Here is a 26,490-nt window from a genome sequence, read left to right as displayed (position 1 = left end):
GAATTGCTAAGACAGCTGTGATTAAATGTGACACTGTGTCATTAGTAATTGTGTCAATTAATGCTCAATGAAAAAAAGTACCTCAAAATTAGCAGAGAAGCAGAATTACTAGAAAGAAAAAAATACCATTTAAACTTAGATACAGTGATCTAAGATTTCAATATGCTTTTACAGCTTTAAAAATCTTCAGATTTTAAAAAATATTCAAAGTACTAAAATTTAAATTCTATCACTATCATAAAAATGTTCACCAAAAAAAAGTAGTTTCACTGATTTTTTCCTAGGTACTTCAGTTTTTCAGCAAAGTAAAAAAATTTAAAGATCCCAAGTCAATTAACAATCTCATCTTCTAAACATTTAGTATTCAAGGACTTTGTTCACTCTTTTCAAAGAATCCCAAAGCTTTCAAACCACTACTGAGTATGACTACTATGAAGCACCTATACAGAGTACATATGTTAGTATTCCTCTTTAATTTATTCCAAAAATTATTTAAATGATCTTCTGCAAAGCACCAAATTGGGGAAACAACACATTTCTAAACCTTTATGCTTTAATGCTTCAAAGAAGAACCTACCGCTAAGATGTTTAAATTCCCTCCCATGTCCTACTTGTAACTCAAGCTCTGCAAATATGCAATCTGAGCAAGAATAACTTTAGATATATCTGCTGTCTTAACAACATTCCCTGCATGTGTTATGAAAACTGAATACAGGTGAAAGACCAATAACACTGCTGAAACATAAAAAAAACTGAAATTATGTGACAATTTGATTGTATGCATGAAGAAGTTAAATGAAGCATAACTAAGAACAGTTGAAAGTTTAGTATTTGGGTGAACATGTAGGACTTATTGGTCTCTCCCTACAAGAGCTGCAAGAGCAGTAGACAAACTGCCAAGTCCAGCAGAAGCCTGTAGGATTTCATGCAATTGTTATTTTCAACATTACCACAATCAACATTTCCCTTCATTCAGAAGTCATCAAGTGCATAGTGGCAGCACAGATACACACACAGACACCCAGCCATCTGGCAGTAAATGGCAGAATATTAAGCAAGAAAAAAAATATGTATTTCCCATGCCACCATCAGAATCAATTCTGCAACACACCCATGAAACCAGTAGATGCCAGGAAGAATTTTTGGCACATTGAAAATCTGAATGTGAAAACAAGTAATAGCTGGAAGGTTATGAGATTCTGCTACAGCAGTGGTTAATAGCATGCCAATTTATTGCAAAAAGGCTAGTTTTTGGTCACTTACGTATTGTGGAAAATGCATGCCATTCTGTTTTTCCCAGGAAGAACAATTACATAATGCAATAACACTGGATTAGAACAAGTACTTACACAACAGAAAATACACAGAGAGCATTTTAGTTCACATGTACATTAACTACCTAAAATCCCTTGTTTCAGTAGCTAATGGAAAAACACCTATACTAAAACACTATCAAGGTTGGCACAGTATCATCCCCTTACATACAAAACAGTTTACTGATTACAAATGTCATTAAAACATAAAATCAGGAGTGTCAACAGTGTCAAATTTAGTGCAACCCATAAATAGGGAGCATCATATAATGTCTACCACAGAAAAAAAGCTAGTAATTAAAAATTTATAGTATAACATCATTATATATTTTAATAAAATATCAATGAATTTGTTTTAAATAAAAAAAATTAAAACCTTGACAGTGTTTAAGGATAAAAAGGTTAGAAATGTAAAGAAATGTCATTAGCAAAATTTATCTAAATAGTGAATCACATCACCAGCCTTAAATGTTAGTCATTAAAAAGAACTTCTATAAAATACATACATACAAATAGTTTAACAAAATCCTTAAGAGATGATATACATTAACATAACACTATAATTATTGCTATCTTATCAACTTACATACAAATTCTAGATGGTTAGATGTCTATTACATTCTAGTAGTTAATCTTAAGTGCTATTTACAAACTTCTAATATTTACAGACTTGTAGTATTTCTAGTATTATGAGAAAACATTTATTGTAGTTTCATATCAGCATTTGGATTTATATTATTCCTTATACGTTATCAATGTATATCTCACACATAAGACTATAAAATCCACTAACTTAACCTCCTGCCATCCCCTTGTCAGTGAGGTGTGTTACAGTGGGGAAAAACATGGACTCAGACTCAGAAGGGATGGATTTCAATTTAAATCTGCTTTCTAGTTGCTTTGTACTTGGGAAAAAAAAATCACAGTAATTTTATCCTTACAATTGGATGATACCTGCTCAAACTCCCCCCAAGGGCACACTGCTCACAGACTCAAGAGAATATAGTATGTGTGTATGCATGTGTGAAAACCTGAACTATTTAAATACAAGGTCTTATTATTAGTGATGGTAGGACCACTACCAATGAAAAATTACTGCCTTAAAGATGTAGCTAAATTTCAATATTACTTTCCATTTAAGAACACTGAAGCTCACAAAACTCTTTAGATAATGTCACACAGAATTTTATTAGCACACTAGTTATAGCTCAGCCCTATTAACTTTTTCATATGATTGACTGAAGGAAAACAGGGCAATGCTCTACAAAGAATTTAATAATAAGTGGCTATAACAAGGATAATTGGGGTCTCTAATAACAATACAAAGGCTCCAATGTGCAGCCTGTGTAATCAAAATGCTATTAACACACTCTTCAAGAAAGCATATTTCACATTTTTCTAAACAGTAAAAGAGCAGATAACCAAGGATAGGGGTATAGCTACAAATCTACTCGGAGAAAACTATGCCCATTTATAATTAAAATTAGAACTTCTTCAGCAGTAGATGCCGATTAACTAGCATATACAATTAATCCTCATTTTTCATGGATTCTGTATTTGCAAATTTGTCACTCACTAAAATTAATTTGTAATCCCAAGAATTAAATCTGTGGTGCTTTCAAGGTCATTCATAGACATGTATAGAAAGGAGAAAAATCTGCTGTCCGATGTATTTGTTCCCAACTGAGGTTAAACAAGGGAAGGCTCTATCTTACTTCAGGTCTGAAATGAAGATGACTAAAGGACGGAGAAGGGAGGGAACAGTGTGCAGTGTACTACAAGAAGCTCTAGCTCTGGGGCCAGTTGGAAAGGGCTAGAATCTCAAACTGCACCTGTTAGTGGGGGTGGCCTCAGACATACAATTTAACACTTCTGAACCTCATTTTCCTGTTTGTAAAATAAAAAAGTTAACACCTACAGTTAACTTTTTTTTTGGATTTAAAATTATAGTATGTGAGGTATGTGTGTGTATGTGTATTAATGAATACTGAACCACTGTGGGAGAAGTTGTGTATGTGTGAAAGAGAGAACCTAGCAATGGTTCAGTGTTCCAGTGACTCCAAGAACATAACTGCAGCAAATAAAAATAAACTACATCAATTACATGACAATAGTAACAAAAACTGAGTAGTATAGCTTCTTTACCAGTGGTGAGATCAGAAAAAATTTCAAGATTTTATGTTCTAGATAAATAGTAATAAATTTGAGACCAGCAGTACAGAGTAGTGATTAAGAGCACATGCTCTGCTGTTAGGCTGTCTGGTTCTAAAACCCCAACCAATCACTCAAGAACTCTGTGATCCTGGGCATATTACTTAATAACTCTGCGTCTCCCATTTCCTCATCTGTAAAATGGTGGCAATAACAGTTACCACCACGTAAGATTAATTTGAGGACCAAGTAAAATAAAGGTATGTGTGTGTATGTGTATTAATGAATACTGAACCACTGCTGGAGAAGTTGTGTATGTGTGAAAGAGAGAACCTAGCAATGGTTCAGTGTTCCAGTGACTTCAAGGACATAACTGCAGCAAATAAAAATAAACTATATCAATTACATGACAATAGTATGTATGCCTGACACAAAGTAATCTTTAAGTAAGTGTTAGTTACTAAAATGTACCTGGCAAATATAGTCAACTAGCTTCCTTTAAAAGAAATACAAATTACTCATATTTCTAAAACTCAGTAACTTTAACAATCTTTCCCTTTATGACTATCACTTTAAAAACATTTTCATGTTACACAGTTACCTAAATTATTCATGTTAGTATATTATGAGTTTCTTCAACTCACCATCGTTGCAGCATTCCAGGAAGTTGTTGGTGCAACCTTTGGCTGCCAGTTAGATCCTCCAGTTAGCCTCTTTTCACCTGGCTGACTCCAATTTACATCACTTTAAATAAACATAAGTGAGAACATTAAATGTTTGCAAAAATGGTATATATTTAGATTGACCAGAGCATTTAAGATGAAGACTTGACATCTCTATACATATTTTCAAAATGAAAGCCAAATCAACCTCTAAATGAAATGGCATGTGGGGAAAGAATATAAATACAGCACTCACTTCTTATTGGTTCCATTTCCAATGCCAAGATCTGGGACAGGAGAAAAATAATGCATTTAAAAACTAGACTCATTTTTATAAAACAACCTATTTTAGAGATGATTAAAGAATCCAAAGAATACTTACTGCCCACAAGATTGGCTAAGGATGAATCCAAGTCATCAGATACTAACTTGTTAGGTGGGAGTTTGGCAACAGGAAGACTCTGGTTCTGAGAGGCCACTGTTGGTTTGAGAAGTCCACCTAGTTCATCAAAGCCTTAAAGTTACAAACAGATGAAATAGGATTTGTAAGGAACTTTATGGTGCTACAGCTTTCTAAAGGAAGTTTCTGCCTTTTCTCCTTGTTTGTTTACTGAAAAAGTCCTCCAAAATAATGGGCACTAATAAATGCTCTTAAAAGGAAAAAGGAGAAATTCATCATTTCAAAGTGAACTGATTGAGAGGCTGTATTGACTTTGACAGAAATTATTTGTCTATTTCATGACAGAACTACATTAAAGACAAAGGGGATAAAGAAAAAAGCATTCAGGAAACTATTCTTACTCCAAAGTTGTGGAAGAGAAGGAAATGGCATGTAATTCTCTCCCTCACTGGCAAAATTTTCTGGCTCACTTACACTTGATGCAATGTAGGTAAAAAAAAAATAAATACATCCTATAAATTTGAAAAAAGTTTCTTGTAAGAAATAGCATTTTACAGACCTTTTTGTACTTTTCAAAGTAGAGAATGTAAGGTATATACAAAGGAAGGTGAAAATGAACTGTTAGATCATCTCTTTTCTTCTGTCTAAAATACAGCTAACCTAAATTATACCTAAGAATTGCTAAACCAATCTCATAAAACCATCCAGTAAACTAAGACATTGCTTGGAAATGAAAATAAAATCCCTTAAGATTCTCTAACCAAAGGGTATAAGGTAAAGCAAATCTAATCAAACCAGCCCATGAAAGGACTCAATAGCATGATTTAGGAATAGGAGAGAATTTGAAAAAGAAAGTCACTAGAAATGGTAGTTTACAAAATGTGAACAACTGGTCTCTATTTCCTTTATCCTTCTTCCCAGTAAGACAAACTTAAAAGAAAAAAGTCCAATGCATCAAAATATAATTATAAACTTACTAGTGCACAGAAATTATTAGCCCTTACATATTCTTTATAAACTTGCTTCCTACTTTTTGATAATTACATATTACCAAGTTAGTAACACTTCAGTACATGTCTTCAAATGGCTTGAATTTAATTACTAATCAAATTAAAGCCATTCCATGGTAAGAATAGAACTAAGTGTCAATTTTATAGGCATCATTAATCTTACAAACTTCAAATTAACAAGATACTAACTGGAAACATTTAAGTGGAAGCCTGGCTCTACAGATTTATAAAGTTCTTTTAGACAAATGAACAAAAGTTCTGTAATAAGAATCAAGGTATGTGGTTTACATTTTCCTAGTTTTCAAAAAAGGCAATTTCATTTCAGTAAAGGTAAAAATTGTAATAACTGAAAGGCCAACATCATACATAGTCACTAGAAACCTAGCAGTCTAATCTAAGCAAAATCTCATTTACTTCTGGGAGAAATAAAATCTTCCCAAAGTCAAAACTACCACTAAGAAAAGTACAGTTTATATCAAGAGTCTCTTGAAGTTCTCATCTAGTGGTTAGGGGAAGAAGGGTAAATTTTTTGGCTCCCCCAATTTAATCTATTTACACATGTTAAAAGGAGTATTATCTGTACTTACACAGAAACTAAATTAGAACATTACAGTAACATTAATAAAGCAATTTTTTCTTACCCCCAGAATCTATAATAACGTTGGTAGATTTATTTCCAAACACAGATTCAAAGTCAACATTAAGGCCTGCTGAAGGATGTGCCTGTGCAACTGGAGAAGGAGTGAATCCTAAGAAAAACCAAAATGAAAAAATTCTCAATTCTTTAATAACTCTACATTTATAGCTCTTTAATAATTATGACAACAGGATGAAACAGCAATAAATTCCCACAGCAAAATAACAAAGGCAACCCTTCAATCCAAATGTTTCCTACACTATGATATCTTTTTGTGGTGATTAACTTTCCATAACAAAATCATCTTACAAACAAAGAAAATTTTTTAAAAAGGCAACTTAAGCTAAAACTACTAGTTTGTTTCATTAAGAAATAAAATCTGATTATATTTTACCTTATTTTGTATCTTTAAAAAACTAAACACATGTAAAATTCCAGGATTTTGCATGAAGCAAAATATATCTACACTGAACTGGGAATGAAATATAAATACTTTTTTTCTTTGACCCTGGCTTTTATTTGACTTTTTCCTTTTTTAAAAAAATTGAAGTATTATTGTTGACATACAATCTTACATTGGCTTGAAATGTATAATACAGTGGTTCAACAGTTACCCATGTTATTAAATCCTCACCCCTTCTAGTGTGGTTACCATGTATCAACCTAGGAAGATGTTGACTATCATCGACTGTATCCTTCATGCTGTATTACCATCCCGGGTGACAAACTTACACTGTGATAGCACTTTACCCCTCCCCCTCCCTGCTAACCCAGCCCAACTCCTCCCCCTTGGTAACCACTAGTCACTTCTCTTTAAGTCTACTGCTGTTTTGTGTCCTTCTGTTTTGCTTTGTTTTTATACTCCACAAATTAGTGAAATAATTTGGTATTTGTCTTTCTCTGACTGGCGTATTTCACTGAACATAATACCCTCTAGATCCATCCATGTTGTTGCAAATGGCAGGATTTTTCTTTCTATGGCTGAAAAATATTCCACTGTGCACATATACACCACATCTTCTTTATCCATTCAGCTATTGATAGGACACTGAGATTGCTTCTTTATCTTGGCAATTGCAATAAGTGCAGAGATAAACAGGGGTGCATATATCTTTGAATCAGGGATTTTGTTTTCTTTGGATAAATTCCTAGGAGTGGAATTACTGGATTGAATGGTATTTCTATGGTATTTGGTATTGGTATAAATTGGTATTAACATCTCTATGGTAATGGTATATAAATGGTATTTTAGTTTTTTGAGGAACCTCCATACTGCTTTCTACAGTGGTTGTACAACTTTACATTCCTACCAATACTGTAGCAGGATTCCCATTTCTCCATATCCTCCCCAACACTGTTATTTCTTGTCTTTTGGATAGCAGCCATTGTAGCTGGTGTGAGGTGTGAAATATTAAGTATTTTGAGGTGCTTTAGAAACTATGAATCTACTTAGTATTCCCAACAGTCTTCCTCCCTCTACTTACTCACTTTCCATACTTCTCTCCTTCCCTCAAAAACGATATGGTTTAAGCTTATTTGAGAAGTAAAAGGATTCTGAAAGTTACAACCCTTATCCCTACAAAGTGCTTGGCAAATATCATAGAAAAAAATAGACCATTTTCAACCCTTAACCACCCTGTAACTTCAACTTAGTACTTCTAACAGTGGGGCTGACAAGTATATAATCAAACATGTTAATTTACCTCACTCTAGTCTGAAATACCAGAACGTAAATAGGAAACCTTATTCTTTCCTGTCTGTGCTACACTGATGTTAGTGGTATTAAGCCAACAAGACACTCAGCTCATGTTTCTGAAACCAGCCTATGCTGAGGTAGTAGTAACAAACGTTAAGATCTCAATTGTGTGAGGTTGTATTTTTGTGAGTCAAGGTTCTAAATTTCTAGGGGCTGAAAAGAAGGAACTAAAATTATCTAAAAATACTAAGACTGTCACATTATTTGGGGAGTTTCCAATCACTGAGTATATATCCATGTAGAGAACACAGCCTAGCAAGGATCACAGAGAAGGAGTTCTTTGACTTTGGGCAAGCCTTTATTTAATAAATGACTCCTAAATTCTCTTCCATCTCTAAATACTATGAAGTCAGAGAGTTAAAAAAAAAAACACTGATATTAGAAGATTAATAACTATCAACAGAGGGAAGTCAAACTTTTGAGACCTACACACAGGCTCTCTCTCTACCTCTCTCAACTTCCTACTAAAGGATTTTCAGTCTTCAGAATCTCACTTTGAATTCTTAATGTATGCCACTAGGATATAAAAAATTGTACTAAAAAGGCTGCTGATCTTAAAGAAAATGGAAAAGTAGGGAAGGATTTGTTGAGAAGTCCAAGAAGGTCTTCAAAAACAGAAGCCAGAAAGTCATAACTTATGAACAACTACTCACACAAGCTAGTACACATCAATGATACTATTGTAAAAGAGGCATTTTACATCAGAGCATGAATATCCAATAGGGCACAAATTTTTAAGATGTACAAGTTTGACTTTATCCCATAATTACTTAACCCTTAAGTTACTCTTAACTCAAAGATACTGGCCATGTTATGAGAACACAAACACTACCAGAATACAAAAGAATTTAGTATATATACATCTGACCATTAATCAAAAAGTTCCTCAAATTCTAGACTTACCAATTTAACAGTATTTTAAAGTATGTAAGTTGTTTAAGAATTATACCATGGGCTCACTGGTTCTTCTCTTAAGTCCTTACAGAAAGATCTGATATACCTACTCAAGAAAGACCAAAATCCATCTGCTTAATTATGTGCCCATGCAACCATCACAGTGTAAGAGTATCTACATATACATATTTCTTTAAATCACTCTGGAAACAACATCTTGGCTATGGCGTCACCAAACTTTAGAGAATGTTTGGAACAATAATTTATAACTAGGACAGTGTATCTAACTCCTAGTTCTGCTATTTTGCCCTAGCATTCTAGAATTTGTTTGATATCAGAGAAAAGTCTAAACTTTATAGTAATACAAGAACAACTTCATTATTGTCTGTAAGGAGAAGCACTGTCTCCTGACGTTCCTAGGGGTATCCATCTATGAAATTACAATATTATTACCTAAAAGTATAAAAGATTTGAAAAGATAAAATAACCCAGAGTTAGTACCTCAAATTGTAAAAGTCTCTATGTAAAACAGACAAAAAACATAAAAAGGACATTTTAAATTAATTATAGTAACTGACTGGCTACCAGGGAAGCAAGCAGCAAAGTAACATTCTTTTAAGTAATTACTGAATGCCATAACATACATGCCTTCAAGGTAAAAGTTCTGTATTACCATTTCAATGCACATTATCAACTTAATGGCTTTTTGTCCCCTGAGTCACTTTTGAGGAGACTGTTAGGATAACCAACCTTTAATTTTTTAAAGCTACTTAAAACAATGATACAAAACTATTATCATCTTTACAAAAAGGGGAATTTGGGGGAGGTGAAGGGGAACAGGCCCTCCAAGTTAAGGTTAACTTTTACAAAATATTCAACACTTTGAACTGTCTGCTCTTCAATTTCCCTAAAACCCAGTGAAAACTTTCAGTAACTAGCACTAACTTAAGATTTACACTTAGAACCACTGACCTGCAGGGCCAGTTTCACGAGGACATGAATAAATTAACTGAAAGATTCAAGATGGCTTTGGAAAAGAAAGGCATTCTAACTAGCTTCAAGAAAAACTGTCTGGGTTGTTAATGGATTTTGGTGGTCATTCTGTAATAAACTAGATGTGGCGCTTTTTTGTAGATGTAACTGCTACTATTTATTAAACCCTATAATACACTATGCAAGGGCTTTCCAAACAGGGTATTAATTAAACATCACAACAACTCTATGAGATTGTCATTATTATGTTCATTTTACAGATTAGGAAACTAAAAGATTAAACAATTTACTCAAAGTCAAAGATTTAGTAAGTGCCAAACCAAGACTTAACTCCCAAATTGTTTGATTCCAGAATCTATCAGGGGTTTTCAGTTTATCCTAAGTGTTTCATCTTCTGTAAACTAATGGGTACGAAAAGAAATTTTATTATTACGGCTATAATAATTAATTGTATTTATTCATCAGAACTGTTCAAGTTTTATGAATTTGAGCTTTTCATAGCAAATGCTGGGCCAAAAAAGTGAACAACCCTTGGTAATTTTAACATCTAAAAGCAATGCAACAACAGTGTTCAAGATTGTATCTGATAATTAAATAATAATTTAGGTAAGAAGTACATTCCAAGTATGAACTGGTCTGAACACAAGATGGTTTTTAACGATAGTAGTTTTAATGATAACTATGTGCCAAGGATAGTGCTAGATTTTATACAGTCATATATGTAAACCACACGACAATCCTACAAGACATTGGTTATCTCAATTTTCAGAGGCTCCAAAGGGTTATTAAGTATTTACGTAAAGTCTCACAGCTAAGAAAGTGGAAACAGTATTCAAACCCAAGCTGACTTGATTCCAAACATATTCTTTCCATCAAATAAATTCCATATTTAAATACTTTTAACTATGTGTAATTCTTACTGCCAGTCAACAACCTCAATTCTTTAGGCGTGTCAAACCTACTTTTATTGCCAACTTAACTAAAGTAATGAACTTCTATGCACAAAAAAATCAGCTGGATTTTGAGATTTAATTTCAACTACACTGGCCTAGAAATATGTTGGAATGACACAGGTTTGAGTATCAAATTGTCCATATCTCCTGGAAACTGCTTCCCATTGCTATGGCCTTTGCAGAGTGCTGGAGAAGTGTGCTTCCTTCCAGTACATCTCCCTACACACATGCCACAATGGCTCAAGTCAAAACTATCTAGTGTTCTATCATTAACACCCATACAAACAGCTGTAAATTCTATAAGCTTGTAATATTAAAATGTTATAAACTCTGCTGAAAATCTGAATGTTCTGAGTATGGATTAAAGTAGGAAGATCATAGGCATCCATTCAAAAAACAATAACGTATTTTACCAAGGCAAACAAAATTAGGCAAAAAGATTATCTGTACTTCAAAAGCAAATAAATACATTTTTTTACTAAGTTAAAAAAAACACCTTGTTTTAAGGAAAAGAAGAAGAAATCCCTTCTGAATAAATATACTGATGTATTTTAGAGATACCATTACCTACCTCCAAATAAACCAGCTACAGTAGAAGGCTCATGGCATGTAATGGCAGTATTAGGATAAGTTTGAGTGCCACAAAAAGAATCTGACAAGGGATACAAGGAGAGGGAAGACAGGAAAAAAAGAAAAAGAGAAAAATGAAAAGGAACAGTAAGAGTGGAATGGAGTGATTAAAAACAAAAAATGGGAGGACAAGCATTTGGGCGTTTTTCAAATTACAACTTAACTAAGAAAACACAGCTCCATTATGAGTACTGTATTTTTAAAAATGCATTATTATATTCACAACAAATTTGAAAAGAACCAACACTGCATGGAGCAGTTGGCTTCTTAGCCAATAGTAACCTGTCTGCTAAGGTCTTCTTTTACAGATGAAGCAGCAGACCCAGACAAGGTAACAGAGAGCATAGTTGGGACCACAGCGTATGCCCCTGGACTTAACAATTCAGTGTCCTTGCAGCTTCAATGAGAACAAGCTATTTAGCACACTAAGCATCACATCAGACCCATGTCTCCTCTGGAAGGGTCAGAGGGTATCTAAACAGCTGTTCTCTGATTTTTCTGGGTCTTAATCCTACAGAGTAGGGACTGGCAAATGATAGTGTGTGGTCGGTCTATTTTTATATGACCACGTGAACTAGAAATGGTTTTTACATTTTTAAAAGGTTTAAAGAAAAATGTGCAACAGGGGTTTTATGTATCCTATAAAGACTGAAATATTTGCTGATTCTTTACATGAAAAGTTTGCTGACCACTGTTCTAGGGCAGCACTAACAGAACTTCCCAGTAACAGAAATATCCTATAAATCTGCCCTGTTCAGTATGGTAGTCAATAGTCACATGTGCCATGAGCAAAGGAAATGTGGCTAGTACAACTGAGGAAGTAAAATTTTAATTATACCTAACATATTTAATTTTAATTAAAGCTTAAATGACAACATGTGGCTAGTGGTAATTAGACAACGCAGCTCTAGGAATGGCACACCCCGGGTGGTCTTTCATGCTCTTACTACTCTGAGTAAGAAACTGTGGAGTTTTTATTACACAACCTAATTCTCAGCACTTTTAACTTGGATTGAAAGGCTTATTTAAAAAGCCTCTTCTAGGATAGACATCAGCAAACTACAGCTGCATGTCTTTGTAAATAAAATTTTGCTGGAACACAGCCAACCTCGTATGTTTATGTACTGTCTACGGGTGCTTTCAAGCTATGTCAAAGTCGAGTAGTTGCAAGAGAGAGTGTGGCTCATAAGCCAAATATATTTACAATATGACCCTTCAAGAAAATGTTTGCTGACCCGTTTTTTAGGCTAATAACTAATGGCTGACATCAGTAGTTGTTATTTTCCCTTTTTGTAGTCATTTTCATAAAAAGATGAGAATTTAGAGAGTTTTTTCTAATGACAAAAGTTAACCAGATTTTAAACATACTTCATACAATCATTTGTACTATCTGCCTTCAAAAAGATAATACAGGATTTAAATAAAATCTGCACTTCCATAAGGGAAAGAGCAGTGCAGAGCAAAGCTGTAAGTCTCCTGTTTCAGAATTTGTTCCCACTAGCTGGGTAAACTTGGTGCATTTTATTTTTCTGGGACTCAGTTGATTCATCCATAAAAATGGTAATAATATTCTCCGATAATAATGAGAGTTGAGAACTGGACCATTCTCTGAAAGTCTTTACAAACTCTAAATCACCAATTCTGTGATTTTAATCTTCAAATACACCTACTCACCTTTGAGTATATAGCCATCAACTTTAAATGATTTCCTTTGATATGCTTCTTGCCCCAGCCCACTGGCCTTAAAATCAAGAAAGGTACACACTTTCCTTGAAATGTCAGAATTATAAGTAACTCTCTGACAATGGCTTTTGTATCTTTTTACTTCTTTTCTGTTTGAATGTGAAATAGCTATGACCTTAAGCACTGAAGGTTGCTGCCTTCCATTCTGTCCCTCTTCAGTGGATACAGATGTGACAGCCTGAAGCCTGTAATGCTGATCTAAATGATGGAAAAATCATATAGCCCCAAAGCAAGACATTATCTGTTCCATATCTCCAAATTAAGGCAACTGACTTAATAAGACACAAGCAGTCATAGTTACTAAATATTTATCAGTTCATATCCAATCAATATAAAGAAAATATCATCTTGTTTAAAAAAAAAAACACTCCAAGGATAAATCTGGTAACCCCTCCATTACCAGGTAAATAAAGCACTCCATTTGACAAATTTTCTAAAGAATAACAAAATGTGAAAGTTGCTTTCAACCATTTTTTATGTGCTTTTTAATGTATCACAATGACATGAAGGAATTGTTGCAATTATTACACTTAGGAGCTACTAGATAAGTTACATGTAACTACAGCACCTGCTTTGGAACTTTCTCAAGTCTCAACTATTGCTCTCTAGTCACCTCCTTCCTTCCTTCCTCACCTTGCCTCTCAGATACATTTAATAGATATTATTACTCAGAATGTGGCCACATGATCTATTTACAGTCGGTAGATGTATGCTGTTTCAATCAAACATTTAAATTTGCATCACCTTACACTGTTTCTCTGAATTCAACAAAAGCAGTTAGCAAGATTCAGAAATATTTATTTAAGCTTTGTATATACTTTAAACTTACTCTTCCTTGTATAACTATGGTATAAAATTCTGCCTTTTTATGGACTTCTATAATGCAATTAAAGGCTATTTAGTTAAGTGGCTTTTCATTTTCTACTTTACACTTACCTTCAAACTACCAAAGAACTACATGAGACCCTTGAAAATGGATGGAGGGTATGATGGATTTTAAGTTATCTAAAATTGTACTCTTCACAGGTAAAAAAGAAAAAAGAAGACTAAGATAGCTACTAGGAGTAATGACCACCCTCACTCCCAAGCACAGAGAGAAAAATATAAGCACACATAAACATGTAAGTTTAAGAGATGTCACTTTTCAACCAACTCTCCTTAATAACCAAGTCTCGGAACTAGTAAACAGGATGTGGTATATGATGCTAGACAGCTTGAGTATTGCACTATAATATTTTAGAGAAGAAAACACTAAAAAGAAGCCCAATTTCAAAGTCCTAAAAACTTGCATTAAATAAAATTAGGGCTACTAGTGTCAATTTTAAAGTCTCACTACATTACTGTTATTAGTGTATTTTAAAATCTGATACTAAAATACAAATTATTGCAGTACTTTAATAATAATTAATGGATATGTAAAAAATACTTAGGCAGTATAAACATTGATTGGAAAGAAAGGTTAAATGGTACTTTACCAACAAACATTTCATGAGTAGGTGTCCTAGTAGTAAAAGTGGATACATCTGAAGAAATGGGAAGGTGAACATCACCACTACTTTTTGTGAGGAAAGGATTTAAGCTTGGAATGGCATCATCAACAGCATCTACAGTAGCAGAGAAAGGATCTGTGCAGTCCAAGTGCATTACAGCAAAATGAAGAAAGGAAGTAAATTAATTAGTATTTTTAATTAGTCAAAAGATGCAAAGTGAAAAGTAGTAGCTATATTATTGTTTATTAATCTTTAACGCAAAAATACCTAATCAGCAAGATAGAAGAACTGCATTCAACATATTTTAAAATGAATCCTCAGAGATAAACATTTATGTGTCCATTAACAACAGTAGCATACTAAGGATACATCTACTTTCCAACATCAGGAAACCAACAGACAGGTAGTTAAAAGAGAGACTAGCCAGAATGTTTCTGTAAGAGAGCCACCCACCTTGACCCACGTTCTCTGCTTTAGGTGGGAAAGGACGGGCTTTAGTAGCATAGCTAGGTTTACTCATCAAATTACTGATATAAACCATTCATATGTGTACAAGTAAAACAGATATGTGTGGTAAGCAAAATTTGAAAAAACAAAGGGAATTAGGGGCAAAAGGCTGTTTGTTACTAACATGCAAATAATTTGTGCATAGGCTCAGAGGTAGGAAATAAAAAAGATGAAGAAAAGGTCTAATGATAAGAGAAAAGGATTTTAGAGAAATTAAGAACAGATGAAAGACTGGCCATTCAGTGGGTTGGGAACAACTCTGAAGACCAAACTATGATTTAGGCTTTAAATGATTTGCTGGAGGAATAACAAAAGTATTGTTCCCTACTAGAAGGATACCAGATATGTACTATTATCAAATCTGCATCGAAAGTTATTTTAGACTCAGATATTTACTATATCTATACCTCATTCAAGAGAATCATCCTAATAATTAATAAAAGGTATTCATCCTGCCTTAAGTAAATGGGAATAGAAAAAAAGGAACAGCAGAAATACAGTATCATAATTTTTTTCTCTTATAACGTAATTATGAGAAGATGCCTCTGTACTTCCAATCAGCAGCCTGTTCTTGTCTATTCTAGTCTAGTTTGTGACCTTTACTTAAGAATACAGTATTAAGTACTGTATTTTACTCTTCGGGCTATATGGCAGAACAATAATAAGGCAGCAACAGCCTAAGGACCAGATCTTTCACCACAATATAGGGCCACTTTCCTTAGAGTCAATAAATTAAAGGCAAGTGTTCCATAAAAACTACAACTGTTAAAATAGGAAAATGTAAAGAAAATATTCAGGTCACTGGTTTAAATATAATAAATCTTTTTTTATAAAAAACTTTAATTGTATCACATAAGACCTTTTCTAGGAATAAAGCATTCCTATGGAACATCAATTTACACCCAAAAATATATAGTCCTACAAATACATCAAAATTCACTGATGTACTATTTGAACTGAAATTAGCATATTTAACATCTTTGCCACCCCTCGACTCTTCAATAAATGAAAAATGAGGAAAAAGAATACAGAAAAAAATTTCAGATATAAAGAAGTAAAAAATGAGAGATAAGAAGTTTTTCATAATAAAATAAAAATGTAATGATAACCACTCACTTTAATTCCTTTTTGCAGAAGGAGCTGCATTAAATTTAGAATTGATCAGTTCAATTGAAAGTACTATTTTAAAATATTTAATAGTGGCATGGAGTTTTTAAAGTACATTACACTTTGTTGGACAAGTAACACAAAACATCTCTCTAGTTGTCCACACAAAAGAAGCCATTAGAGAAGTTATTCAAAAAAAAGGACACATTTCTATAACAGATCCATTGGTTTATGAGAAAAGACATATTTAGGAAAGGTTACTAGTTATCTGCTATTCTACTGACTGATACCTAACCATTTACCATCAGTCATTTCCTATTATATGAAACATCATAGGGAAGAATATGCAGAACATGTGCAAGTGCATTTGTACATAGGTCAATCAGACAGTAAGAAAACCAATCCTTAACTAGCTAGATAAAACACTACAAATAATCTATATGATGTTACTCTACTAGTAGACACTATACTATAAATAATAAAAACAAATTTATTAAGATAAAAAAACAATGTTCTAGCTATTCCAACAAATTTTATATACTAAACTGGCAACTCTACTTTAAATTCCTTTAACTTTTTAAGAATTTTCCCATTAAAAAAAATTATTGAAAGTTTTATTTTATATTACACTAGTCATAGAAAAATAATCCAAAAATTAAAGTAAGGATTAAAAAAGTCATTATATAGTCTAACAACCTTATTATATAAGGTCTTAGTATTTGATACCTATATTTACATACAGATAAATTAAGTTTCTTCATAAAGTGCTGTGTGTTTCATGCCAACTGAGAGTTAAGCAAATTAAACTTCAGAATGGATAATTCTTTTTTGCTTGAATTACATTTTGAAATCTTGCTTAAAATATACAACAGTGTACTGAGCTAATAATATCATTTATTTTGAGAACTGATATTACTCAAGGTTTTCAAGGTGATGAAAACAAATCTTCTCAGATACTACTCTTCAACACCAGGTGCTTGTTTAAATTCCAGACCATTTCTTGAAAACTCAGAGGCTCATTAATAATGCAACGAGAGGAACAGGAATGCTTGTGTTCTCTCTCTTTCATATACATATACAACCTTACTTCCTCTCAACTTCTCTATCACTAGTCTGTCTGTGACTGGGAATACACATCACCTCTGTGGTGCTTACCATAAAAAAGAAATTATACCAAATCTGTTACTCACATTGATTTTTAGCAAATGAAAGCAAGAGAAGCAGAGAATAAGATTTTAGAATTACCAAAAAATTGTACTTTGTTTTGTCACATGCTATAAAAGCAGCATGATGGAAAATGTTGCATATTAAAAATGTTCAGGTAAATTGTTAATTTCAAGACTTTTAACAATTTATGATCAAAACTTTTTGTAAATAAGATTTAATTATTTCTTTGTCTTAGTCTAATTTTAAAAGTAAGTAAAAGATCTTAATCTGAATGTCATGAATGTGAACAATACACTGACTGAATTATGAAGTATTCAAAGTTCTTGGCTTCAAATACTCTTCAGCTATACAATTATGCAGAAGCCAAAACTCTGAAATTATCACCAACTCAGAAATCGAATATCCAATATTTAATTCTCCTTAACTTAAGGGACTCACTGTAAAGATCACTGGCCTTTCCTTGCATATAATGATAAGCTTTTAGAAAAATAATAGTCAATTGCAGTTGGCTCTGTTTCCACTATACTCGATTTCTATTTTTAATACTTTTAACAGTCTCATTTGTACATAGCAAGCCTAATATTAAAATATGGGGGCAATTTTGATGGAAATAGTACAATGAAGCAAATTAACCTAAAATAGAAAATTTAAACATGATTAAACATGTTCCAACATATTAGTATTCACACAATACTCTTCAGCTATACAATTATGGAATAATCTCTGACAGAACAATTCTTACAGAATTAAGTTACTCAAAATTATTCTCTCCCATAATATTAGTCTATGTCTTTACAAATGAGCTCAATCATTCCAAGCAGAAACTTTTTGTCATTGTTAGAATTAATTGTACATGGAATCTAGACAAAGCAATTTCACAGTTAAATTTCTTTGAAATGTTACATTAGTATTCATTAAGCATTCTGTAAAATTTTTCATCTATTAGAAAAACAACTTTTCAGCCTTAATTTTAGAAGAACTACATTTTTTTTAAAAAGGGAAAGCATGCTAAAACTGATTTTAATGGTCATATTAATTCTCCACTTTTTCTAAATCAATTCATAATAAGCAGAAAATTAGCATGTGAGGTTTGGCAGATGAAAAATCCTAAAATTAGGACTTAAATGAAGAAATTCCTTTCTTAACCTTAATTTGCTATCTACTATTCATTCAGATAAATAACTAAAATATTTATTGACTTTGAGCTAGCCTATCATTTTTAGAAGTTACTCCCAGATCTTCAGATATAGCTAAATTTTATAGCCTTAAGAATCAGTTTTTTAAATTGTTTAAAGCTCACAAAATTAGCCTAAAAATCTAGTTTTTAGACTTCATTAGACACTTCAGACACTTTGTTCCAGTGTTTCACTATTCCTGCCCCTGTCCTATCTTGAACTGCATATAACCAGTCAAGAAAGTAAGAAAATGTCCACTCATTCAACAAACATTTATAAAGTATCTATTATATATCAAGAACCGTTCTAGGCACTGGAGATACAGCACTGAACAAAGTAAAAATTGCCTTCACAGAGACTACATTCTATTATACAAAATAGCACCTTAAGAAATAACTACAAAAAATAACAAAACAAAAAGTTCTGAACATTCAAATCATTAAAATAAAGAAAGATGTAAAAAGTCTAATTCATATATCATAAAAGCTCACTGGAACAATTTATTTATTTTTGCTATGAGAGGTAAGCCAATCAATTCAGATTTTATATGTGTGACAATGTACAAACTTTAAGGTAGCTTGCCATTCCTGATAGTTCTCTAGACAGTGTCCTTTCTTAGAATACCTACTTCCCTCCCAAATAATTTCTGAATGTTTGTAAAATAATACTTACATACAAACAGAAGCAACAAAACCAACCAAAGGAAATGATTTGGAAATGTATTAAATGTCTAAGCAAATCTGCTTAAAAACTGACATAAACTAGGCTCACTCCTTTCAAAGATGCCAGATCATGATCATTATATGGTAACTTAAGATCAAAGAACTACTCACAGGAAGCAAACATTCCTGTTGGCATTAGGGGAAAATTATTTGAATACCAAAAATCTTATAGGTCTGAATTAAATCAACATTTTATATACAAGTAACATGAAGTTTTGTCATGACATTCCTAGTCAGAACATAGTTCACTGTCTGGTAACACCAAGCTTTATTAGAACTTTATCATATATTAAAACAAAATGAGTTTTTTTTCCCCAAGTAAATATATTTTTCCTATATCCCAAGTAAAATAACCATAATGCACTTTCTGATCGTGGAATAGAAATTCAAAACTTAAAGAATAATTTCATACTTAAAAATACATTTGGTCCTTCCTCTTTATCAAACCTCATTTTGTAATTTAATTGAACATATATTCCAAAATTAATTTATAATAATGAAAATGTCTTCAAAGGGCAAAATGACTTTACTGCCATTGTCATATTTTTTAAGTTCTCATGTATCAAGTACAACCAAAAACTATACAAATAAGTAAAACACTGCAGAATGGGGAGGGGAGATGCCTGTACAACATATAAAGTAGAACTCATTAATGCTTACCTCCCCATGTACTTGCTACCTGAGAAGCAGTTGACATAGGAAGCACAGAGGGGTGAAAAGTTGGCTGCTGCAAATCAAGCAGATCATTTGGTAGCTTTGATGTGCTAGGAAGGTATTTTGAAAAGATGATACATTAATTAGGTAAACTTTGCTACATTAATCACTCCCCTTCCCCACCACAGTAAATGAAAACACTGAAACAAGTGAGGAAAAGGAAGAACAGTTTAATTTTATAAATCTCAAAAAAGAAAAAGAGCTTCCACAAGGTAACAGTTGCATAACCCTCATACAACAGCATATTTCTAAGGAGGCCTGGAAAATATTCAAGGACCATATCTTTAAGTTTACACACAATTCAGATTATCTAACAATAGCCTTTCTGGAAAGGATCCATGATTTCCCAGGAAAATATTTCCTTATTGAAATGCACTTAAACCTGAAATATGAAACATTGTGTACATTTTTAATTACTTTAAGGAAAAAGTTTTCTTACTTTTAATCTAAGAGCTTCAATTAAATTTGTAATACCAAGACCCCTAATAAAGTAAAATACTTGTTAACCTCACCTTTACTGCTTCAATATCCAAACAATGTATCAACAATATATGGAAAAGGTTATAAATGCATATATGGTATAAATTTGTAACAGAGCAACCTCATTTCACAACTCCAGGGGGGGCACTACTTACAGGATTTTTTTACAAGATTTTTATGTGATTAAGGAACAGTTCAAAAGATCCCAGTTTCCCTGAAGTGAGGAAATATGTATACTATAGCACAGATCATTTTCAACTTACACTTCCTCAAATACAAAAGTTTTGAAGACATGTCTTTTAGATCTAAGGAAGTTTTATAGACAGATAAATAAAAATACAAATGCATTAGGGCTTTGAGGAAAAATACAGAATATGAAATAACCATTCTGTAATAGTAAAATCTGTCTTCAATTACTATTAAAGAGGTGAAAACTTTCAGTGTATTAAGTCAAATAAAACACAGTCAAATTAGTTCTTTATTTGGTAATTTGCTTCTTCCTCAAACATTCAACATTGTTTTCCATTTCTCTCTCCTAAGACAGACATTCTTCCAAGGTCCCCAACTGGAAACCTCGACACTTAATGGGCTCAATGCTGTTTTATTAGAGATTAAGCAAGGCAGCATACAAAAAAACCAGACAAAACAAGCTAAAACAGTAAAGCTGAATGAAAAACACATGACTGAATTTGACAAGTGGACTTTAGGAAGTGTGCAGCAGCTTAGTTAGTAAAAGTCCCACTAAACTGAGACAGGAGTCAGTAGGTGGGAGTTGAGTTAGTAAAACAAAGGCCAACAGCAGAACCAAAGAAACATAAGGAACAAAGCAGTGTCTCACCCTAGGCAGTGCTCACCACTGTCACTGCTGTGCTGGGTCCTAGCCTGGCCATCTGGGACCCAGTGGTAACGGAACTCCTTCGCCTGCCCCACACCTACTGAACGGGAAACCCTGGGGGTGGGGCTCAGGAATCTCTAATTTCAGAAACCCTCCAGGTGACTCTGAATACTTGCTGAAGACTGAGAACCACTGGCCCACACTATACATTATCTTAGCTGGATATTGGAGTTTTTAAAAAAAAGATTAAGAAGTAACAGAGCCAGGATTCAAACCACAGTCTTTCAGACTTCTTCTTTAAACCACTCTCAGGTGAAAAATAGGGTGAATTTAGAAAAGGCCAATTATCCTAATCTGCTTGGAAATATTCAATTCCATTGTTAAGGAGCTTGTATTAGACAACTAGATTACTGAAGTTGGTCAGGTAGGTTTCAATACCACAGAAATCTGGCAACTAAACTCATTGTATTTCACATTCTTGAGTTTAGCACCAGAGAACAGATATCAAAGACATTTAATATCCAATGAAAGGATAAGCTGAAGTAGATATCAAACCAATAGATAAATAGCTATAAATAGTTATCTCCAAAAAGGGTCTTGAACCACTAGACATTTCATAAATGTGTTTAATTATAATTAATTTTTATACAATGAAACATTTGCCCAGACAACCCACTACATTCCAATTAGTATAAATTTGTCATTTAGCCATCTTCCATTTCCTAAATATACAAAATATAAGCTCTTATCACTTTGTATTTAATTATTACACCACTACCACCACATCCTTTGTGTGAATTTATGATTACAAAATCATGTATTAAACTAAACTTGAAAAGCTCTGAAAAACTTCTATCAGAAGTCTTCAAACCTAAGTATTCAAAGGTAACTTTAACCTCTCCACCTACCTGTTAGAAGAACTAGGGGTAGAAAATATGTCAATGGCTGATGCAGTCATTATACCCCCTGCTGAGGCGGACACAGGAGAGGCTGCAGTTGTTAAAGAGGTATGTGGTTTCTTTGCCAGTTCTTTTAGGCGCTGTTCCTGTTGAGAAAGGGAACTACCATAAGGAATCCAGAAATCAGATTTGTCTGTATGACCTTTGAAAAAAAAAAGCATTTTCTAATTTTGTTTTGATAGCTGATGGGTCTCTGTTTCACCTGTCATTCAATGTCAGGATGAAAAATTAAGACTACTGATTTTCACCCCATCTGGATAACTTTACATTAAATACTGTTAGTCTATGTAGAAGTCCCAAATATTTTACAAACACTTGTACTTGTTCTTCCAAATAAAGAGAATGCACACACCTACCTTTAAAGCTTTTAAACGAGCCTGTTCTTCCTCTAATGCTGCCTGCTTTTCCCTTTCATCCACTTTGGTTAGAGACAGGCCAGTGCTTGCCAGGGAAGAGACTGCATTGGAAAGTGTTGTCGCCCTAGATAATCGGACAAAAGTAGTTTGGCTTTTTGACAAACACTGCACATTACAACCTGGTCATGAAATCGTCTGGCAACTTTGACTGGAATAGGTACTCTAATTATGAACTGAATTTGTGTAGTCAAAACCAGCACATACTTCAGACGAAATACTCTACCATGTGACCTGGAAGATGATTAACAATTAGGTGACTCACACAAACACTCACTACTTCTGATGGACACGTTAGACTCAGGAAAGGGTTCACAATAAAGGTGAGAGACACTGCCTCTTCCAATGGAGGGAACCAATGCAACTGAGAAAAAGCTCACATACTCCCAGGAAAACCTTGATGTTTTATAAAAGTACTGAGTTTCTCACAGGAAAAGACTTTACTAATTTAAAGCCTGGGTTGTATGACTTTTAGGAACACTAAAACATGAGTACTTAGTATAAATAATGTGTGTCTAAGTATGGTTTCCCTTATAACAACTACCAAAGACGGCATTCCTAGAGAGCCACAGATTCCTTCACAGGAAGATCAATTTCACTCCAGTTATCAGTCCATCTGGCACCTCCTTTCTATCTGCCACCATTCTGCCAAGCTGTAATTTCTTTTTCAAACATACTATACATGCAAAATGCATCATTCCTCACTGGCAGATTTACAATAAGCCAACTCCCTTCCCCCATTTAAAAATTTTATCCATACCATAAACCCTGATGTTAAATTCCCAAATGTTAATTCTAGGCAAAATAAAACACATGTGGTAAAGAATTTTAACCTGAAAAACTACTCCTCAGGACCTTCATTCATTTCCCTTTTATCACACACTAAACATCATTATTTCTACTCTAAGCACACAAGTGGCCAAACTACTATTTAGATTTTATGTAAAATCAATTTTATAAATGAGCCAGTATAAAGATACAACTCAGAAAAGAAGAAAGAGTAATATAATTGTGATTGAAATGCAAGAAACCCACCAACTTTTATAATAAGAAACTTAACAGGGTAAATTGCTGTACATGCTACATTTTTTCATTACGTCCTCAAATAACCATGTAATTTTGGCTTATAATTTTAAAAACCTACCAGAAAATTCAAAGAGCAAACTTGGAATTAAAAAATATTAAAAAGCAGTAATAGCATTTTCTTTTGCAAATAAAGTTCTGAAACAACCATCAGAAAAATCTAAACAAGGAAGTTCTCATAGTACTTTATAGAAATCTTTTCTTCATGCTGTTAAAAAAGCAAATCTTAAGAAAACATGAGAACTACTCAAATCACTAACACAAAAATCATGTTACAAGGTTGATAGAAGATATGCTATTTTTAATTCGCTAGGTTAACTGGTCTTCATCTTGGAAATCAGCTCAAAACAAAGCCCAACAGACTGATTAAAATATGTCAATAACCAATCCATGAATCAATGTCAGGATGAAAAATTAAGACTACTGATTTTCACCCCATTTGGATAACTTTACATTAAATACTGTTAGTCTATGTAGAAGTCCCAATTATTTTACAAATAAGAAATTATTTTACAGGGGCGGAGCCAACATGGCGGAATGAGTAGGACAGTGGGAATCTCCTCCCAAAAACATATATATTTTTGAAAATACAACAAATACAACTAATACTAAAAGAGAGACCAGAAGACACAGGACAACAGCCAGACTACATCCACACGTGCGAGAGCCAAGCGCCTGGTGAAAGGGGTAAGATACAAGCCCCGGCCCGGCGGGACCCGGGCGCCCCTCCCCCCAGCTCCCGACGGGAGGAGAGGAGTTGGAGTGGGGAGGGAGAGGGAGCCCAGGACTGCTAAACACCCAGCCCCAGCCATCCAGGCCAGAGCGCAGACACAGAGCATGCGTGGAGGGCTGGAAACTAGGGAAACAGGGCAGCAAGAACTTTGAGCGGGTGCCGAAGCTGATGCCCCTGTGACAAAGAAAAGCGAGTGCTTTTTGAAAGTCTTAAAGGCACAGAGACGCAACAGCTGGATGGAAACAACACAGGTCACAGTCCAGCAGCTGGAAATGACAGGGAAAACCGGGCGCACTACCCCCTGGGGAACAGCTCTGAGACCCCTCACGGAGGTAAACAGCCAAACAGCCCCCTGTCCATTAACCCTCCGGGGAGCGGCGAAAGCAGAGAAGCAGCCTAAGGCAGACCACGCTCACAGAAAGGGAAATTCCTCCATACCGGCCGGGCAAGACACAAAGACCCAGTCTACACGCAACTACACAACAAAAACCACTAGGGGTCGCAGTTGTCCCAGTAAAGAAAGGCCAGTAGCAAATAGAAAGTTTGGCCCTCCCAGCTGACAGTCAATAGCACCTATCAACATGAAAAGGCAAAAAAATATGATCCAGACAAGACTAACCCAGACAGCTTCAGCATCTGCTACATCTTCCCCTGAGAAGGAACCTGGGGAGATAGATTTAACCAGTCTTCCTGAAAAAAAATTCAGAACAGAAGTCATAACCATGCTGACGGACTTGAAGCGAAATATGCAAGAACTAAGAAAGGAGAATACAGAAATAAAACAAGCCCTGGAAGGACTTCAAAACAGAATGGATGAGATGCAAGAGACCATTAATGGACTAGAAAACAGAGAACAGGAATGCAGAGAAGCTGATGCAGAGAGAGATAAAAGGATCTCCAGGAATGAAAGAATTCTAAGAGAGCAGAGTGACCATCAAAATGGAACAATATCCACATTAGAGGGGTACCAGAAGAAGAAGAGAGAAAAAAAGGGATAGAAAGTGTCTTTGAAGAAATAATTGCTGAAAACTTCCCCAAACTAGGGAAGAAAATGGCCTCTCAGACCACAGAGGTACACAGAACTCCCATGACAAGGGATCCAAGGGGGGCAACACCAAGACACATAATGATTAAAATGGCAAAGATCAAAGACAAGGACAAAGTATTAAAGGCAGCCAGAGAGAAAAAAAAGGTTACCTACAAAGGAAAACCCATCAGGCTATCATTAGACTTCTCAACAGAAACCCTACAGGCCAGAAGAGAATGGCATGATATACTTAATGCAATGAAACAGAAGGGCCTCGAGCCAACACTACCGTATCCAGCACGATTACATTTAAATGTGAAGGAGGGATTAAACAATTCCCAGACAAGCAAAAGTTGAGGGAATTTGCCTCCCACAAACCACCTCTACAGGGCATCTTACAGGGACTGCTCTAGATGGGAGCACTCCTAAAAAGAGCACAGAACAAAACACCCAACATATGAAGAAGGGAGGAGGAGGAATAAGAAGGGAGAGAAATAAAGAATCATCAGACCGTGTTTATAATACCTCAACAAGTGAGTTAAGTTAGACAGTAAGATAGCAAAAAAGCTAACCCTGAACCTTTGGTAACCACAAACTTAAAGCCTGCAATGGCAATAAGTACATACCTTTCAATAATCACCCTAAATGTAAATGGACTGAATGCACCAATCAAAAGACACAGAGTAATAGAATGGATAAAAAAGCAAGATCCATCCATATGCTGCTTACAAGAGACTCGCCTCAAACTCAAAGACATGCACAGACTTAAAGTCAAGGGATGGAAAAAGCTATTTCATGCAAACAACAGAGAGAAAAAAGCAGGTGTTGCAATACTAGTATCAGACAAAACAGACTTCAAAATAAAGAAAGCAACAACAGATAAAGAAGGACATTACATAATGATAAAGGGCACAGTCCAACAAGAGGATATAACCA

The 26,490-nt window shown here is 34.2% G+C and overlaps 1 protein-coding gene and 1 long non-coding RNA gene across 16 annotated transcripts in view; one reads left to right on the top strand and one right to left on the bottom strand.

The window, feature by feature from the left end:
• PICALM (phosphatidylinositol binding clathrin assembly protein) overlaps nucleotides 1-26,490 on the bottom strand; it is a 121,258-nt gene that overhangs the window by 17,750 nt on the left and 77,018 nt on the right. For 4 of the 15 annotated variants that reach the window (XM_057507163.1, XM_057507157.1, XM_057507160.1 and 1 more), the window contains 10 exons: nucleotides 22,655-22,778; nucleotides 22,248-22,384; nucleotides 19,971-20,074; nucleotides 14,618-14,767; nucleotides 11,341-11,421; nucleotides 6,178-6,285; nucleotides 4,509-4,640; nucleotides 4,383-4,413; nucleotides 4,109-4,208; nucleotides 1,264-1,287 (listed from right to left, as the gene is read on the bottom strand). In XM_057507163.1, the coding sequence (XP_057363146.1) occupies nucleotides 1,264-1,287; nucleotides 4,109-4,208; nucleotides 4,383-4,413; nucleotides 4,509-4,640; nucleotides 6,178-6,285; nucleotides 11,341-11,421; nucleotides 14,618-14,767; nucleotides 19,971-20,074; nucleotides 22,248-22,384; nucleotides 22,655-22,778 (991 nt within the window). The remainder of the gene's footprint in view (nucleotides 1-1,263; nucleotides 1,288-4,108; nucleotides 4,209-4,382; nucleotides 4,414-4,508; nucleotides 4,641-6,177; nucleotides 6,286-11,340; nucleotides 11,422-14,617; nucleotides 14,768-19,970; nucleotides 20,075-22,247; nucleotides 22,385-22,654; nucleotides 22,779-26,490) is intronic. The other 11 variants (XM_057507159.1, XM_057507161.1, XM_057507158.1 and 8 more) reach the window with 10 other exon arrangements.
• Nucleotides 1-26,490, top strand: part of LOC130684861 (uncharacterized) — a 43,553-nt gene that overhangs the window by 11,555 nt on the left and 5,508 nt on the right. The gene's annotated exons all lie outside the window — the stretch shown is intronic.

This window comes from Manis pentadactyla, chromosome 9, assembly GCF_030020395.1.
Source record: "Manis pentadactyla isolate mManPen7 chromosome 9, mManPen7.hap1, whole genome shotgun sequence".
Classification (NCBI taxonomy): Eukaryota; Metazoa; Chordata; class Mammalia; order Pholidota; family Manidae; genus Manis; species Manis pentadactyla.
Note: the sequence above shows the minus strand (reverse complement) of the source record. Positions and strands in the feature narration are given on the sequence as shown.